Below are 20,247 nucleotides of genomic sequence, written 5' to 3'. Positions count from 1 at the left end.
AAACAGCACTGAATTTATATAAAGAATATTAAATCACTGACAACTCTCCTTGACTTAGTCTAGTATCAGCAAAGGGAAAGGGGTGGGGGGGGGGGGGGGTGACTGTCAAGAAAAGCGAGTTTTAATTGATTACTAGATGCAATTAACTTACTTTACCCAACTCCTACTCTGAAATCAGACAGGTGCTTCAGTGGAAAACCTACCCGAGTAAAGTCCCATTCTCAGCTAGCATACCAATGATGTATATCAAACTTTAAAACATCTGAGGACTCCGATTTGTATATGCAGTTTGCCTGCAGGAACTCTTTGCATTGAATGTTTACACATCTATATTTCTGCTTTGAAACAGTCCCATGCCTTTCACCCCATTTATTCCATGATGGATACCATTGACAGCCAGTGGACAGACAAATATGTCAGGCACCGACCTTTCCTCAAGTGTCCCACCTGCTTCACAAGCATCCTGATAAACAAACAAATAAACAAAAAAACTAAACAAAAAAAAAAACACCCAAAAGAGGTGATCACAAACCTTAAAGCGGATCCGACATGAAACACTAACTATAACAAGTAACTTGTCTATATATCTTATCTCAAGTTTAGATAGTTTACACAGCATATCTAGCTGCAAAAGTTTAAAAAGTGTATGATTATTTATTCCTGTGATACAATGGGGGCAGCCATGCTGTTTTTGTCATATTGTCACAGGCTAAGAGCTGGAGATGGTATCAGATTTCTTGTGTGTAAATTCAGTCCCCTCTCCTCCTCCCTCCTCCCCTCTGCCTTTGAAATCAATGGCTAGTAACACCCCCCACTCCTCCTGCCCAAACTGAACTCCTGTAAGCCCTTGCTATTGTCTGAAAGTGCCTTGGCACTCTGAGGGCTGTGGGCGTGGCTTTTTTAGTTTATAGGGAATTAAACCATTAAAACAAAAACAAAAAAGTATTTGGCTTGAGGAATGCCCTATAAACTATAGGAAAGGGACACAATTATGCAATGAGTAAAAGTTCATCTCGGATCCACTTTAAAAGACAACATTTAATTTATTTTTTCTCTTTTATCCCTTGGCCCTTCTGCACCTGCAGTGACTCACTCCATCAGCCTTCAATCTGTCCTTTGAATTTTTGTAGTAGCTACTTTATCATTTTTTTTTTGTTACCAACAAAGTTACGAGTAGAGCACCTCATGGCTTTAAGCTCTGTTTGCAGTGCACATGTGGTGGGCAAGTAGTGCTTTTTAATCCACACACCTAGAGGTCAGAATCTCAATTTGTGGTTTCCACGCTTACCCCAAACGCCAAATCAGTTCGCAGCTTGCTTTCCTTGTTATAGCTACTTAACACCCCCTCCCAAAATAAATACATAAATAAATAAAATAAAAATAAACAAAGAGTGCTGAAGTTGTATTTTTGGTGGACCAGGTTTAATATTGTGTGCCAAAATGACACCAGTGTGGGCTCAGACTATATTCATTTTAATTTAACTGACATTTCTTAAAATAATGAACTGGGGGGCTGATGTTGTGAAGAACAAGACCATTTTTGGGATCATGTCCCAGTAATGTCCTTCAGTGATTTTAGGTCATGTTGTTCAATATCAAGGGACTTGCCAAAGCTGTAATGGTACCATAAAATCCATATAAAATGGCACATTCCTGCAGCAAAGACAAACATATTGACCAGTGGGCCTGACCAGGGACAGGCAAGTTGCACACACACTCCGCTTTTTGGAATATCATTGAATTAAAAGGTGCTTCCTTACAAGCTCTAGGTGTATTTTGCAGCAATAACATAATCTGCGCTCAGCTTGCATTATGTTTGAGTAGATTTTTTCTACACATCAAAAACATGCTGATAGGTTAATAAGCTTTACATTGCGGTAGGCAATTAGGAAAATTCCCTGAGGAACAGTGAACTCACTGTGAATTGTTCTATATACTATGATAAATGATGCATTGTATGCCACCACAATATATTGATGTAAAGGAAATAAATAAAGTTTGTTTTCTCCTTCTGTAGCTTGATTACAGAATCACCATAACTTGCATAGATGGAAAATGGAATAAACAGGTGACTTGTGAACCTGTTGATTGTGGCCCACCTGATAAGAATCATATCTATCATGCATCGTTTTATTGTCCTCATGGTACCACCTATGGAAAGAATTGCACGTTTCAATGCTACAACAATGCTCAGATGAGAGGTAAGCTCTCCAGGGGTTCACCACAGAGACAACCAAGACTTTTAATTTTTTCTCTATCTAGTTTGTTTAATTCATCTTTTCAGTCATCACACAAATATATGCTTTCATTTGTAGGTACCAATAATGTGCTAACCTGCATGGAGGATGGTCTGTGGTCTTTTCCTGAAGCTATTTGCGAGCTTATGTGTATGACACCTCCTCTATTGCCAAATGCTGTACTAAAGACTGCTCGGTGCCGGTCTAGCAGTCACAAGGTGGGCACACTCTGCAAGTATAAGTGTAAAGTGGGATATCATGTTCATGATACCTCTAAGAAGATAAGGAAGTAAGTAGGACTTACAGTTAGGGTTGCAAATGTTATTAAGGAAGTCATTGTGTTGTACTACAAACCTGAACTCACATTTAATTTTGTTTTGTTTCTTTTCCTTTGGGGAAGGAAGATATTCAGAATTCAGTGCACTAAAGATGGTGATTGGCAACGCCATAAATGTGTCCCAGTAATGTGTGAACCACCCCATATTAAGTTCATAGGACTCTACCAGTGCACATCCGGATTCCAGTACAATAGCGAATGTAGACTCCCATGTGAAGAAAGCAATATCGATTTGGTAAGTCTAAGTATTTATGTCACCGCATGCAATATTCTTCAATCCTCAAAGTGATCACCAACAAAGTGTGTTTAAATGATAGGGAGTGTGAGTGAAATAAGTATTTAAAAAACACACAGAGAGTACACCAGGAGCCCTGATAGTATAGTATGTTAAGTGGCATAGTGGTTAGCTCGCTCATCTTGTAGGGTTGGGTCCCCGGTTCGAATCCCAACCAGGTCAACATCTGCAAGGAGTTTGTATGTTCTGCCCGTGTCTGCGTCAGTTTCCTCTGGGAACTCCAGTTTCCTCCCACATCCCAAAAACATACAGATAAGTGAATTGGCTTTCCCATAAATTGGCCCTAGACTACGATACATACACTACATGATACATAAATAGACAAATTACTAAGGTAGGGATTCGATTTTGAGCCCCTCTGAGGGACAGTTAGGTGACAATATTCTCTGCACAGCGCTGCGTAAGATGTTGGTGCTATATAAATAATAATAACATCGTTTGTGTTCAAAACAGATATACTGTACATCCATCAAGTTCAACCAGAAAATATGGTATAACACTTGCCTGCACTCTGACATATCTTAATTGATTCAGAGTAAGGTGATACCAGATGACAATCAGATAAAACCCTGGATCAACACCACCAGGAATTATCTGGTAACTATAGCCATGGATGTCCTTCCATACAAGGAAAGCATTCAAGTCTTGTTTAAACACAGGTATAAAATTTGCCATAGCTAGTTCCTGTGGTATTACTTTCCACACTTTAAACCCTGAAGCATTTTATTTGGCTATAGGGACAAATTTTTACTGCCGCTGGGGAAATGTGCCTTCTCCTACCAGGCAGGCTGTGCAGGGTGTGTGGTGACAGGGTAGGGGTGGCGGCAGGGGGGCAGGGAGCTCCCATACATACCTGTCCGGACGGCTGAATTGATTCTTCTTCCTCCACCATGGTGGTGACGTACTCCCGACAGGTCTCCTCAGTTCTGATTACATGGTATGACGTGATTGGGTTCCAGGAGACCATGTCAGTGGTACAGCACCAACTGGTGGTGGAACCGGGGTGAATGAAGAGTCTCTTCCATTTCTTCCCTCACCCCTCTTCCACCGCCAGATAGCGCTGCATTGCTGACACGGTCTCCTGGAACCTGATCACATGCCATGGGCGCTTACCAGAGAAGGACCAGGAGCGTGGGCCACCAGCGTGAACGCCGTCTATTCTTCTTCTGGGCAAATCGCGATGACATTCCCGCTGGTGGCCCATGCTCATGGTCCTCTTCTGGTAAGCGCGCACCTCACTTTTGGTGGCTCCACCACCTCATTTGACACTGCGGTGTACTATTTCTCCTACCTACTCTCTACCTTGATCCTTTTTTTTCCTCGGCTACATCTGGTGGTCCCTTTTCAGTATTGGGCACATCAGAGGCATTTCTAGGGTCCTTGGAGATCGGGGGCACCTGTGGGCACCAGGTGGGGAGGTATATGCGGCGCGCATAGCGCGCCACGGCAAAAATGGGCGTGGCCATGATGTGAGTGGGCGTGGCCATGGGTGGGGCCAAATGCACATGAACTTAGCAGCGGTGTAAGCTACAGATAACGGGCCTGCCCATCGAAATATTGGATGGAGCCCCCTGTCCTTGATTTAGATAATTTACAATCAGTATAGGCATAGATCAAAGATGTATACGCACATACAATTTTGATTGGTCAATTACTGACCCCCAATTTTACCACCCCCGTGCAGTAAGTGGGCCAACAGACAATGAATTTTATGAACAGAGCTAAAATTGGCTAATCAAAATTGTATGTGTGTACCAGGCTTTACAGCTAATACTGTACATACTGAAAGTAGCAGGGATCAGTATACAATATAGCTGGTTTACAATCAGTAAAGGCACAGAGTAACACCTTACACTGTACACACTGGAGGTAAATCAGCACAGTGCAGGCACTAGAGAACAGCGTATACTGTACATACTGTAGGCAGCAGAATTCAGCACACTGCAGCTAGCGTGCCAAAAATATGAGAATCAATCACGTTGTGCGGCGTGCTTATCGCGCCGCACTGAAAAATGGGTAGGCCATGGACCAGAATATAGGTGTGGTAACGGGTGGAGACAAATTTACATGAACCTAGCAATGGTGGGACATTAGATTATGACAGTGGTGGCGAACCTTTTGGAGGCCGAGTGCCCAAACTGCAACCCAAAAGTCACTTATCTATCGCAAAGTGGCAACAGCAATTTAAACTAAATACTGTACAAACGTTTTAACTCATACATGAACATTATGGAAAATACAAGTTGAAAATAAACTGTGAAGATAAACAATTTCATCCATCCTACTCCTGAAAAATGTATTCAATTTTTTAGAACCTCCCAGTTTTATTTTCTGTTTTAAAAAGCTAAAAAAGTAGGTTTAATGCTATTGTCTCATATGATAAGGATTCAGCTTTTCCCATAGTCTCGCAGTTAGCAATCATGTGACCCCCAACAAGACAAATTCAGCAATCATGAGGCCCCCAACAAATAATGAGCCCCCCAACAAGACAAATTCAGCAATCATGAGGCCTCCAACAAATCATGAGGCCCCCAACAAGACAAATTCAGCAATCTTGAGGCCCCCAACAAATCATAAGGCTCCCAACAAGACAAATTCAGCAGTCATGAGGCACATAAATAGACAGCATTTCACATAAATAGGCAGAATGCCCCCTTGCTATGGTAGCCCCCAAGTTAGGTAGTGAGTGACAGGGACCCCCAGGTTAGCTAGTGAGTGACAGGTGCCTCCAGTTAGGTAGTGAGTGACAGGGACCCTGATAGTGAGTGACAGGGAGCCCCTTTAGGCAGTGAGTGAGTGCCAGGGAGCCCCTTTAGGCAGTGAGTGCCAGGGAGCCCCTTTAGGCAGTGAGTGCCAGGGAGCCCCTTTAGGTAGTGAGTGAGTGCCAGGGAGCCCCTTTAGGTAGTGAGTGAGTGCCAGGGAGACCCTCCAGGCAGTGAGTGAGTGCCAAGGAGACCCTTTAGGTAGTGAGTGAGTGCCAGGGAGCCCCTTTAGGCAGTGAGTGAGTGACAGGGAGCCCCTTTAGGTAGTGAGTGAGTGCCAGGGAGCCCCTTCAGGCAGTGAGTGAGTGCCAGGGAGACCCTTTAGGTAGTGAGTGAGTGCCAGGGAGCCCCTTTAGGCAGTGAGTGAGTGAAAGGGAGCCCCTTTAGGTAGTGAGTGAGTGCCAGGGAGCCCCTTTAGGTAATGAGTGAGTGCCAGGGAGCCCTTTTAGGTAGTGAGTGAGTGCCAGGGAGCCCTTTTAGGTAGTGAGTGAGTGACAGGGAGGCCCCCCTCTAGCCGCCGCTGCCGCTCCCCCCTCACCTGGCAGTGTAGTCAGACCTCAGGATCAGCGGCGACCTGACCAGTAGTACGAGCGGGCGCGGGACGCACCCGCTCTATATGCGGAAGTGATGTCACTTCCGCATATCAGTGCGGACGCTGGGTCCTAGCGCCCGCACGATTGGTCGCCGGCGCGCCGCCTGATCCTGAGGTCTGAGTGACGCGGCGGCGGCGGCTGGAGGGAGCCGCTGAGATCCGTGGCACCCCAGGACAGATTGGGGGCACATGCCACCCCAAAATAGGGCTAGCGACGCCCCTGGGGCACATTCACTTCTGCTCTGGTCTTTATATTTCTGGGACCTCCTTTGTATGCTGCACCGTTAAGTTTTCAGTTTGCCTCTGCATACATGTGTATATGTCCTGTGTATGCAGCCACTTAACTTCACCTCCTGTGTATATGTGTGCAACCTCTTAAGTGCACTACTTCACTATCCTTATGTATTGGTTATGTGCGCCCAGGCTTAGAGGGTCATATTCTTTACATGTGTAACATGTGTATGGTATTTATTTATATGGAGCTTTACATTATTGATTCATTGGGCCTTTGATTGCCAGCTGTTCATTTTATGTGTTTTAATATTTTCAATGGTGGACTAATAAAGGCTATTTTTGATTGGACTATAATGTTGTGGTGCAGTTCTTAAAGGGCCAGCTTTCCTTTTTCAATATATCATTCAACTTGTTGTCAAGCAGCAATCCTAAGTCCCTCTCCAAGTTTGATGTCCCCAACTGTATTTTGTTTTTTATATGGCACTAGACCAGGGGTGCTCAATGCATCCATAGAAATCAACCAGCCAATTGCAGATACCTTCTTGGTAGATCGCAGTTGTGCATGCCAAGGAGAAAACCGCTGAAGTCATGCTGGGTACTAAGCAACAAAACCGCTGGAAATGCCAAAGTGGCTCAAGTAAGCAGATGAGCATCACTCACCTATCAGTGCTGCCAGGATCCTCCTTCAGCTCTGTCACACAGTCTCATCTCTATGACGCCCTCTAGTGGTGTCTCTCATTACATGTGCCACTGGAAGGGTCATAGAAATGAGACTGTGGATGGCAGAGCTGAAGAGGAATCCTGGCTTTGCAGATTGGTGAGTAAAACATGCTCCACTACTCTGCTTTGCATGGGGGGTAAACTGAGGTACATGTGGCTGTCTATGCTGGGGAGGGGAGGCTGCAAATACTTGGGGCACATGTGGCTGTCTATGCTGGGGAGTGGGCTGCAAATACTGGGGGCATATGGGGATGAGAGTGGCTGCAACTACTGGTGCACTGTGATGATCTGCTCGGCTGCCTGTGCAGGCAGGCAGTTTTCTGACCATTGTTTGCGTTTGCATGCTGCAGGACTCTGGAAAGAAGAGCTTCTGTCAGTTTTGCAGCTTGTGCTAGCAGAGGAATTTGCATACGTTGTCATGCAAATTGCCTGGCCACATTCATTGGAGGTGTGTACTATAAGTATTATGTCTTTCCCACAATGCTGGGCTGGTCATAAGGAGTCTTCCTGTGAAACACTCTGGAGAGTGTCAGCCATGCTCTTTGTTTGAAGATCAGCTTAGAGTAATTCCTGGAAAACTGCACTTGGCAGGTTTCATTAGTGCAGTTAGGATTGCTTATCTGTTTGTTTGTTCTGTTGCTATTGTCCTGTCCCAGCGGTGGTTGACAGGAAATGGTTCTGATCTCTGTTCTTGGTGCAGCGGTTGTTACCAGCTATCTCTTCTGTTCTGTCTCCTGGGATCGCGCTAGCCACTTTTCGCTAGCGCTGTGGATCCTTCTGTGCTGTCTCCTGGGATCGCGCTAGCCACTTTCCGCTAGTGCTGTGGATCCTTCTGTTCTGCTACTCTGTACCTGGATCACGCTAGCCACTTTTGCTAGTGCTGTGGATCCTATCTCTCGCTTGTCCCTGTTTTCGTGTGTCTGTCTTGTCTGCTACGACCGCTTGCTGGAGGCTCGGTGAGGTAACCGTTAAGCAAGCGGTCGCGTCCTCTGTTTCATGTTTGTCTGTCGATGGTTAGTTAGGCGTGCTTGTCTCTATTGTGCTTATCACGTGGAGACCGCGCATAACCGTGTGCGCTATTGCGAATGAGTGCGGTGTTCGCGGTTAGCTAGCGTTTGTTATTTTCCATATCTCCTCATTGTATTATTTGCTGTGCCTTTGCTACTCTCGTGCTCCGCCTTGCTGTAGCCTTGTGTCACATCTGGCGATCGCACCTCTCGCGATCGTGTTCCTATTTCATATCTGCTGTTGTGTGTGCACTGTCGCAGGGTGGCGACTAGGTTGGCGCACACACATACAAACCTGTCCCTTTGCTCGTTCTCATTCGCAATCGCTTCTCTTGCGATTGCGTTCTGTGCTTCGTACAATTCCTGTCTGGCATTTGTGGAGGTACAGAGGATAGGCTCCTCTGCACTCCCCAGCGCCATCTGCCGACAGGAATTTCCCTCTACAGGTGCGTAGCACCTTTTGCTGGGTGCCTGCAATTATACGCTTGTGGAGGATTTCCGCCGTATCAGCGCACGCGTTGTGCGCTGCTCACGGAGAAAGTTCCACAATCGTTACATGCACATATAGCTGACTATGCTTGGGAGGGAAGAGGGACTGCAAATACTGAGGGCACATGTGGCTATTTTTGCTGGGAAAGGGGGCTGCAAATACTGGGAGCACATCTGTATATGCTGGTGAGGATTGCTGCCACTACTTGAGGCACAAGGGTACATTTGGCTGTCTATGCTGGGAAGGGGGGGAAGGCTCTCTGTGGTTGGTATATTGGTTGTGGTGTGTCTTTGTGGTAGAGCACTCCGACTCAGTGTGGGCACCTCTGTGCTAGACCATTGAGACGACCAAGATTCACTTTTCATCATTGAATTTTATTTTCCATTTACTTACCCATATAGCCATCTTATCCAGAACTTTGTGCAATATGTCACTATCTTTCTGTACTGGGTTGGTATTGGGTTGCTTCTAATTGAGCAACACACACATCCAGGGCAACAGTAGGCACCCTCAATCTGCTGATCAAGGCATGCATATATTTTGTAGGATGCACACTGTACTGGATTGTCCAACAGGATGTCCATGATGTGGGATTATTTATTTAAACTTTAACATAAACTGTAGTGGATAAAGAAGAAAGATGAATGAAGGGAGGTGCAGAGAGGAGAAGTGAATACAATAAAGGTGGATGGAAAGGGCTGAAGGGAGGGGGAAGAGATAGAGCAAAGTGTGGATGGAGTACAGAGTGACTGAAGGAGGGAAAGGTTGAAAAATATAAAGACTACATGAAAATGGACTAGCACATCATAACCAATGTGGAGGACGCCAATAACACTGCAAATGTGTTTTTTTAAAATATAGAATAAAGATGTATAGAAGGGTACTCACAAACCTAGGTTGCTTAAGGAGTGACCACCAATACAGGCATGTGAGGAAAACCCATCCACACTTAGGATGGTAGAATTTTGCCATTCTTGCTTACCAAACTTGTTTGTAGAATTGCCACATATTACACTTTAATATTCACCTTTTTACAATTTTGGGGTGATTTGCATTGAAGCCAAGCATATCAACTTTAGCGATTAATTACAAAATCCCCCTACATACTATAGTGGGGATAAGGGGAAACTTTTTTCATAAAGACCTTTAAGAAAATTGATTTGAAAAAGTTCAAAGAAAAAGTATTTTTCAGTCTCTGAAAAACTAGATTTTGCTGCACTACATTTTAATATATTAGGAGTTCTGAGTTTTTTTATATACCTTTTAAACATTTTAAGAAAATGGGCAGCATGGGGTCCTCCCTTTTGATCTTTAACCCCTTGTCCCTATGCAGGCTGGTGTAGCTAGAATTATTGCACATTTTAAAATGTTTGGTCACTTTCAGCAGCAAAATGATCCCCTCATTTACAAATTTTATTGACAGCGATATTTTTACAATAATTTTGAAGTTGTGTTCTTTTTGATACAGGACAAAGGACATAATGTTATTCGCTGTCAGCAAGATGGGACTTGGAGTGGTAGCTTTCATCTTTGTGAGTCTATGAAGGGCCCTTGTAATCCTCCACATTTTCCTACCATGGACTTTTTGGTAAATGGATGTGAACAAGGATATGAAATAGGTACATTTTGATACTAATTTCGTAAAAGCAAAATTGACTGATCTGATTTTCATTAATTGTGAAGTATTGTACTATATTCTTAAAAGATGAGTTTAAGGTATAAATGGTCAGTTGCCTGGCTACTGTCATGTTGGTCTTTTTGCTATCTAAGTTTGAGTCAGACATGTAACAAGTATGTAGTTAGTAGTGCTGCCCTTTCTGATCTGGGTAAAAGTCAAATTCCATATGAAAATTGATTTGGTTGCATTTAGTAAACGTTGACTAATATTGATATTCGAGAAATTTGGGGAACCTTGAGATTCAGCTCATAGCGTACTGGACCACCAATAAGGAGCCAGGAAATGCAAGGGACTCTGGAAACCATGTTGGTGGTGGCAAGTTGAAATAAGTTCTGCATTTTTCTTCTATCTCAGGGTTCCCAAAATAAATGTAGCACACTACCATTTTCACTGCAAGCCCCCACACACTCCTACACTCTAAATGTCACTCCCATCTTTACAGACCTCTTCTGCACCTATTGGCTTGGTTAAAACTGTGCCATGCTCTACAAGTACATATTTTCTAGTTAAATATTGTCTTTCAACTACAACAAGGGTACAACATGCCTAGTCTGCACTATTTTTGGCAGAAATCCATCACAAACTTTTAGGACCATTTATTCAAGAACTTGGTTCCAGGCATGGTCTTGTAAGCTTGGGAAGTACTTAAAGGGGCACTATGGCGAACATAGCTGATTTCATTCAATAAAATAAATTATGTGCACAAGAGGTCCAAGGTATAAAAAAGTAAATGACTGGTGAAACTTCAAGTGGTGGGTGACAGCACACATTTCTGCAGCTGGGGAGGTGGGAAGTGCACAACTAAGTGACGGAGGTCAGAAGAGCTCACTAACCATGTTGGGGAAGACTGGAGAGGTGGCTGGATAGTGTAATGGTTAAGGGCTTTGCCTCTGACACAGGAGACCTGGGTTTGAATCTCGGCTCTGCCTGTTCAGTAAGCCAGCACCTATTCAGTAGGAGACCTTGGGTAAGTCTCCCTAACACTGCTACTGCCTGTAGAGCGTGTCCTAGTGTCTGCAGCTCTGGCGCTTTGAGTCTACCAGGTGAAAAGCGCGATATAAATGTTCTGTGTTTGTTTGTTGTTTGGAGCAACTGCTGTTCTAGCTAGAAAGATCCTCTCCCTGTAATGAGGAGTTGCTGTGGGAGAAGTGTTTCATCTCTGAGGCCCCTGCAGTACCGATAACACATGCACAGTAAAAAGTCTGTGTGAGAGAAAGAAGTGGGGATGGACTCACTGAGAGCCAGAGACACTGCAGAGATTAAACACCACATCGTCAGCAGCATGTAGCTCCTCATCACAGGGAGAGGATCTTTCTAGCTAGAATGGCAGTTACTCCAGTCTGTCTCCCACATTGTTACTGAGCTCTTTTGACCTCTGGTGCTTAGTTGTGTACTTCCCATCTCCCCAGCTGCAGCAATGTGTGCTGTCACTCAGCATTTTCCCCTTTAAAGAACACCGGGTGTATCTAGTATTGACTGGGTAGCGAGCTGCAAATGGTACACCTCTACTAAATTTGTGCTACCACCAAAGTTGTGAAAAGTTCATCCATTTCTGTCACCTGGAAACTCTTGATGCTCCTCCTATAGATTTGCCTTTATACATGTTTATCTAGGTTGAATCAAGACATGCGTTCATCATGTTCAACCTCTTGAACTTCATTTGTTTCTTTAGTCCAGAAAATGAAAAAGCCACAGGTACAGAACTATCTTCCTGACTGGATCAAGTTATCAGCTTTTCATACCTAGTAATCATAGCCATGGATGCCCTTCAGAGACAGAAAAGCATCAAAGTCCTTTTTTAAGTCATTCTAGATGGGGAGAGACCGACACTGTTCATGAAGCTGTGTTTATTCAACAGGCAGAGTACATCATCAGACGTGAGCAACTGTCTCTGGACGCAAAACTGCTGTTGTGATGGTTTGTCTGTGCCTGGCTTCCCACCCCACTCCACACTACTATTGTGCCACTTACAACACATTAGCAAATTTTTTGTATGTCAATGGCACACTCTGCCTGTTTAGTAAACACAGCTTCATGTACAGTACCTGGTTCTCCCCATCTTCCTAAGGTTCACTATTGCTTCATTTCAGCACATGAGCATGTCCTACTTTATTTACAGCAGTGTCAACTATAGTGGTGAGTGATGTAATCTTTTGGCTGTCTTTCATAAACAGAAGTGCCACAGATTTCTCTCTCTTTTGCTGCACCTTTTTAAAGTGAACCCAAGGTGGGGTGGATTAAAAAGTTAGCTACTTACCTATAAAGAGGAAATTCTCTGGATCCTCCAGAGGCCTCCGGTGTCCTCCATGAGACTACCACCCCTGCCCAGGACCATATTTTTTTGAGCCGCCTTGCCTACCTTCAAGCATGAGCATGTTAGTACTGCATCTGTGTGAGTATGGCCATGCCTGCACAGTAGCACAAAGCTGCTCATGTACGAGTGGCTGCGGCTTGATTCACAGGCATAGCCATACTCACTCGCTCAAACCCAGCAAGGAGAGTGGCCATGAGAATATATCCAACAAATACATGTTCTGAAGTCCTCACATGGCAACTGTGGAATCCAGGAGGGTGTGAAAAATCTTTGGAGTATCCAAGCTTCCATTCTCTTCGGTAAGCCGATAACTTTTTTTTTAGTTGGGTCAACTCTAAATGTTAATATAGAATTTGCCATAACTACTTCCTTTTGTAAGATACTCCACATCTTAACCATTTTTACTATAAAGAAACCTCTTTAAACAAGAAGTGTTCGATTTCCCTTCCTCCTTGTGTAGTTCATGTCCTCATGTCCTTTGTACAGACCTAAGGATAAAATTCTCATTTGCCAAGCTTTTATATTGGCTTTGGATGCATTTATATATATTCATTAGGTCATGGGTAAATCATCTCTTTTCCAAGCTAAATAAGCTCAGGTTGTCTACCTAAATCTTTAAGTCCTTTCTGTAGTGTGATGTTCAAAACTATTTCCCATACTCCAAATGTGGCCTCACAAGTGATTTATGTAGAGGCCTTTTGTGTTTTCATTTCCTATTTTATTTATCCCAGAAATTTGCTTTAGCTGGTGCTGCTGTTTGGCACTGTGTACAGTTGTTTAACTAATTTGCAACCAGTATTCCCAAGTCCCTATACTATTTCCAGCTGTTTCCAATTGACTTTATATTCTTCTATGTCTGGCCAAGATGCATGACCTTAGGTTTATTGAAATAATATGTTATCTGTCACTTGCCTGCCCATATAGCCATGCTGTCAAGACATTCTGTAGTATATTATTATCTATATTATTAAATAAACTAAGAGAACTGGACCTATAACTGTTTCTTGAGGAACAAACTGCTAACAATTTCCTATTTTGTTTATGATCTATTTACTAATACTCTACCCTCTGTCAATTATTCAATTCCCTATCAGTATACACACATTTTCTCCAATCCCTGTATACTTAACTTCTGCACTGCTTTGTCCTCATCCATTTACAGGGGATACTATCAGGGGCGTTGCTAGAAACCTGGGATATCTGGGGAACCCCTGGGCACAAGGTTAGGCAAAAATAGTGGCCATGCAGCGGTGAAGAGTAGGTGTGGTCCTGGGTGGGGCCAAATGTATATGAACTTAGCAGGGTTGTAACTAAATGACATTGGGCATACAAAACATTGGCTGAAGCCCAATATCCTTTAATTAGTCAGCATGCCCCCCCTCCACAAAGGAATTTCATGAATATTCATAATTTCACATAAATAGGCAGAGTACCCCCTTAATATAACTAGGTAGAGTGCCCTCATCTGGCTTCTTTGTTGTCCGCAGCATCACCATCAGCCAGGTCACAGCATCACTGACAGCCAGGCTACAGCAGAGAAGAGTAATGGAGGTGCATGATCAGTTAGGACACTCAAGGAGGAGGACCCTGCCCGAAGGCTTACAATCTAGAGGGAGAGGTGGGGACACGAAAGGTAGGGGACCAGGGTTCAGTTGCGGGTTTAGGTCATCAGTGACGGGAGGCCAGAGTAAAAAGGTGAGTTTGACAGGCCTTCTTGAAGATGTTAAAGGAGAGGGCTGCCCTAATGGTTGGAGGTAGGAAGTTCCATAGTGTTGGAGCAGCACTTGAGAAGTCATAGATACTTTGATTTTTAAATGATTGAAGTGAACCTCCAGACTAAAAATCGACTCAGCAGCACTGAAAAGGCTTTGTGTTTCTTTAACAGTTTCACAGCATCAGAACTTTGTTTCTCTTATACAAGCCTCATTTTTAGCTGCTGTCACGATTCCTGCTAGCAGGGTATTTGCTGATCACATTTAGTAGCATATACAAAAGGTCAGGACACAGATATGCAATGAATTAGTGTTTAATATGAACAGTGCTATATACATGTATACAAATATAACAATCGCAGTACATAATCATCAAGCAGAATCGACATCAAACACAGTCCAGGGTCAATACACGCTAGAATCAGAAACCCCAATGGTTTTACACACACATACACAGAGCTGCAACTAAGCTAGCCTATGTATGTTCAAACAGGAATACTTACTACACTCTAGCTAATCTGGGACACAGAGGAGCAATAGAGCAGGGCAGAACATGTTGCAAGCAGAAAGGCTTACACAGGCAGACAGACAGAGTCACCGAGCAAGGCAAGATAGGTTGTAAGCCAGAGGCTTACACAGGCAGTCAGACAAAGGGGAAATGCAGAGCAGAGCAAGAGAGTGGACCAACAAGCAGTAGTCACACTGACACGAGGATCTGCCAAGTGTGAAGGGAGTGGCCAGCTTAAATAGGAGCTGGCAGCCTGCCCAGACACCTGTGGAACAGAGACATGTTTAACCTATGATACTCCATCTAGTGGTGAACCTCTTAACTGCAGAGAACCATGAAAAGCAAACAGAGCCACCTGCTGGTGACTTGTGATGGCACCAGCAGGTGAAGCAGGAAGCAACAGCGTTTCTGACAGCTGCACAGAAGAAAACTGCCCGGGCTTTTTTCCCCTGAGGCTGTGCAAAGCATGATGGGATTTCTGATTTTGTTGTTCTCGTTCTGCTGTTTTGGTGCAATTTTTTTTTTTTTTTTTTACATTTTGAATTTGACATTTCAAGCCTAGGGTGTGCAGCTGGGAGGGGTAATCAGGACACAGGACAGTTGGAACTGTGTCTTCTGCTCCTTGTCACCTCCTTTCAACCAAAAAGATGGCTGCCCCCATGACAAAGATGGCAGCCCCCATGAATCACAAACATTTGCCTGTTCTTTTAAAACAGGGTGGGTAAGAGATTATATTACCTATCTATTCTAATTAACATAACTAATGTAACTTGATGACAGTATGTTTGTTTAGGCTGAAGTTCCCCTTTAACCACTTGAGGACCCACCCTTTACCCCCCCTTAAGGACCAGCGCTGTTATTTGTGATCTGTGCTGGGTGTGCTCTACAGCCCCCAGCACAGATCAGGGTGCATCCAGAGCGATCAGATCGTCCCCTTTTTCCCCCACTATGGGGATGATGTGCTGGGGGGATCTGATCGCTCCTGCCTGCCAGTGTTGCGGGGGGGGGGGGGAACCTCAAAGCCCCCCTCCGCGGCGAAATCCCCCCCCTCCCTCTCCTACCTGGCCCCCCCTGGTGAACCGGGCTGCACAGAACGCTGTCCGTCCTGTGCAGCCAGTGACAGGACGTCCCCTGTCACATGGCGGCGATCCCCGGCCGCTGATTGGCCGGGGATCGCCGATCTGCCTTACGGCGCTGCGCAGCAGCAGCGCCGTACAATGTAAACAAAGCGGATTATTTCCGCTTGTGTTTACATTTAGCCTGCGAGCCGCCATCGGCGGCCCGCAGGCTATTCACGGAGCCCCCCGCCGTGAATTGACAGGAAGCAGCCGCTCGCGCGAGCGGCTGCTTCCTGATTAATCAGCCTGCAGCTGGCGACGCAATACTGCGTCGCTGGTCCTGCAGCTGCCACTTTGCCGACGCGCGGTATGAGTGCGCGGTCGGCAAGTGGTTAAGTGATTTATTAAAATCTGGGATCATAATCCTTGTTTATTTTACAGTATTTTTTCATCATCTGTATTTCTTCTTTCTTATTTGTAGAAACCTGCTCCATTCTCTGTACCCAGAGGGTGTACATTTGTTATTGCTGTTTGTCTTTTTTTGGGGGGCATAGGATGTTGCATTTACTATTTATGTTTCTGGCAATATCCCATCATATGTCCTGTCTCTCGCCTATTCTTAAACTAAACTTTCTCCCCTTTATCACCTAACACTAACCCCTACTCCATTTATAACCTCCCCCGCTTGACTTCTAACACTAACCTCCCCCCACTAACATTTCCACTATATCATGGTGTCTACAATATAACCAAACTCACTACAGAATAAAGCACCATCCTCCCTCCCTCCCTCCTCAAGTGTGAAATTGGCTATATGTATGCACACTTGCAAAGTGCATGTGGAAAGTACTCACAGCGGATCACTTATACCAAAATGTATTAAATAAATATTTTTCCTGAGAATTCTACACACAACACCCCATAATGACAATGTGAAAAAAGTTTACTTGAGGTTTTGCAAATTTATTAAAAAACAAACAAACTGAGAAATCAGATGTACATACTGTAAGTATCCATAGCCTTTGCTCAATACTGTGTGGATGCAGCTTTAGCAGTAATTGCAGCCTCAAGTCTTTTTGAATATGATGCCACAAGCTTGGCACACCTATTCTTGGCCAGTTCTGTCCATTCCTTTTAGCAGCCCCTCTCAAGCTCCATCAGGTTGTATGGGAAGTGCCGGTGCACAGCCATTTTAACCTCCTTGGCGGTAAGCCCGAGTTAGAGTCGGGGCAGAAAACCGCAGCTCAGAGTGGTAATCCTGACCTCTGCTCAGGGTAGCCGGTGGAGGCTCTATGCAGAGCAATGCGCACAGTGGGAGCATTTCTACATACCTCCCAGAGATCCTGACGTCAGACGCCATTCTTCTTTCTCTCCTCCGGGGCTCTGCTTCCTCCTGGTGAGATCACCGGCTGCCGTCATGACGACAGCCGGCAATCTCACTTTAGAGCTGCAGTGCCATCTGGAGGATGGAGGCAATACTGCAGTGCTGGAGCCAGATAGGTGAGTGATTGCTCGAGCTGTGCAGATCTCCCTCCGGAAAGAATCATACCGCCAAGGGGGTTAAGATCTCTCAGAGATGTTTTATCTGATTCATCTCTGGGCTCTGGCTGGGCCACTCAAGGACATTAACAGAGTTGTCCTGAAGCCACTCCTTTGATATCTTGGCTGTGTGCTTAGAGTCATTGTCCTGCTGAAAGATGAACCATCACCCCAGTCGGAGAAGTCTGGAGCAGGTTTTCATCCAGGATGTTTCTGTACATTGCTGCAGTCATCTTTCACTTTATCCTGACTAGTCTCCCAGTTCTTGACACTGAAAAACATCCCCACTGCATTATGCTGCCACCACCGTGCTTCACTGTAGGGAGGGTATTAGCCTAGTGATGAGTGGTGCCTGGTTTCCTCTAAACATGATTCCTTGCATTCACACCAAAGAGTTCAATCTTTGTCTCATCAGACAAATAAGAATTTTATTTCTCATGGTTTGAGAGTCCTTCAGGTGCCTTTTGGCAAACTCCAGGCGGGCTTCCATGTGCCTTTTACTAAGGAGTGGCAGGAATTTGCAAAACTCTCAAATAAACCTTTTTCATGTTGTCATTATGGGGTCTCAGTCCTGACAAAGCAGGGTGATGCCTGCAGAACCGGTGAACTTGTCCACCCTTGCTTATTGCTGATTCCCTCCTTGCTCCTGATCCACTCCTGGTCCCTATCTTATACCTGGGTGAAGTATATATGCTTTTATTGCACATTTATTCTACCTGCCAGCATCATATATATAGCAATAGCACTTTTCGATTCACACTTGATATTGCAGTTTGCAACTTTTGCACTATGTGGTTTTCCTATGTGTGATTGACACTAGTATTTTGTATATAGTGACATTTATTTATTGCACAGTTTGCACTTTTTTGTATACTGCTCCTTGCATCTGTCTGAACCAGGGTTCATACACCAACACAGTCTAATTAGACTATGTGCAGGTTACACATATACTGTATATTGATACACCAGGTCTACTCATACAATTTGATTGATATATTGATATTTACTGGCTTATGTTTGAATCGGTGATTGAGGTTGTTTTTAATTGTTTAGTATTCATATGGAAGGTAATTTGGATATAAGAAAATGTGTTAATTATTCTTGAATCTAGAGAGGTGCTATTTTCTGGGTAATCTCCCTTTTTTACTTAAAGGACCTCTGTCACGATATATATAATTAAGAAGTCAGTTTCTTTCAGAGTAAAAAAAGCCATAAATTATGTTTCTCCTATGTTGCTGTCACTTACAGTAGGTAGTAGAAATCTGACAGAAAAGACAGGTTTTGGACTAGCCCAGGCATGGGCAAATTCGGCCCTCCAGCTGTTACAGAACTACAAGTCCCACAATGCATTTGCCTTTATGAGTCATGACTGTGGCTGTCAGACTCCTGCAATGCATTGTGGGACTTGTAGTTCCTTAACAGCTGGAGGGCCAAGTTTGCCCATGCCTGGACTAGCCCATGTCCCCCTGTGGGGTTCACAGGGATTTCTTTATTTTTAAAATGCACTTAGTAAACAGCAGTTTCTTCGTCCAAATGCCGAAAAAGTGTACGATGAGCATGGAGGCTGCTCAGCATCTTTGTATAAATCTTTTTCAGGGAGTGTCTTTATAAAGAATAAAGACCATGCTGAGAATCCCCTATGGAGAGATTGACTAGCCCAAAACCTGTCGGTAATGTCAGATTTCTACTACTTACTGTAAATGCCAGCAACATAGGAGAGAGTAATTTACTCAGGAAGAAACATACTTCTTATTTGTATGCGTTTTAAATTTTAAGATTTTTGTGATAGTTCCTCTTTAAACATTTTCCTCTGCATATCCATAGCACAACACACTCAACTGTTAGAATGCGGGGAACTTTTGAGTCAATATGGGGTGTTCTGTGTAGAATACTGAGGAAAAAAATGAATTCATACATTTTGGAATAAGGCTGTAACATAACAAAATGTGGAAAAAGTGATGCCAAAATCCAAATACACCAAAGTCCCTGAATCCCTAGACACAGTGGCGATCACTGCAGCCATCACCTGGAGTATAAAGATCTGTAGAGATGACAAGGAATAACTTTGAGAAATTCCAAAGTGACATTGTGGGACATGCACACCCACCCATAGGCACACTTGTGCACAATTTAAGTACTAAATATGTGATAAGCAGGCTGTCACCATGAACTAAAGCATAATGAAATTGCCCTAATATCTGAATGATGTAAAAAGCTAACCCAAGTTTATTTTATACATGTGTGTGTGTTTCTGTGTGTATTATTTTTCTTTATATATATAGTGGCTTGCAAAAGTATTCGGCCCCCTTGAAGTTTTCCACATTTTGTCATATTACTGCCACAAACATGAATCAATTGTATTGGAATTTCATTTGAACCAATACAAAGTGGTTTACACGTGAAAAGCGGAACGAAAATCGTACATGATTCCAAACATTTTTTACAGATCAATAACTGCAAAGTGGGGTATGCGTAACTATTCAGCCCCCTCAGTCAATACTTTGTAGAACCACCTTTTGCTGCAATTACAGCTGCCAGTCTTTTAGGCTATGTCTCTACCAGCTTTGCACATCTAGAGACTGAAATCCTTGCCCATTCTTCTTTGCAAAACAGCTCCAGATCAGTCAGATTAGATGGACAGCGTTTGTGAACAGCAGTTTTCAGATCTTGCCACAGATTTTCGATTGGATTTAGATCTGGACTTTGACGGGGCCATTCTAACACATGGATATGTTTTGTTTTAAACCATTCCCTTATTGCCCTG

General features: G+C 44.0%; 1 protein-coding gene across 1 annotated transcript in view; it reads left to right on the top strand.

Moving 5' to 3' along the window:
* PAPPA (pappalysin 1) overlaps positions 1–20,247 on the top strand; it is a 591,278-nt gene that overhangs the window by 534,240 nt on the left and 36,791 nt on the right. Inside the window, exons 15-18 of the mRNA XM_068248107.1 lie at positions 2,018–2,201; positions 2,316–2,526; positions 2,638–2,809; positions 10,143–10,293. Coding sequence (XP_068104208.1) covers positions 2,018–2,201; positions 2,316–2,526; positions 2,638–2,809; positions 10,143–10,293 — 718 coding nt within the window. The remainder of the gene's footprint in view (positions 1–2,017; positions 2,202–2,315; positions 2,527–2,637; positions 2,810–10,142; positions 10,294–20,247) is intronic.

The sequence above is a fragment of the Hyperolius riggenbachi genome, chromosome 8, assembly GCF_040937935.1.
Source record: "Hyperolius riggenbachi isolate aHypRig1 chromosome 8, aHypRig1.pri, whole genome shotgun sequence".
NCBI lineage: Eukaryota > Metazoa > Chordata > Amphibia > Anura > Hyperoliidae > Hyperolius > Hyperolius riggenbachi.
This window is presented reverse-complemented; position numbering and strand designations above follow the sequence as displayed.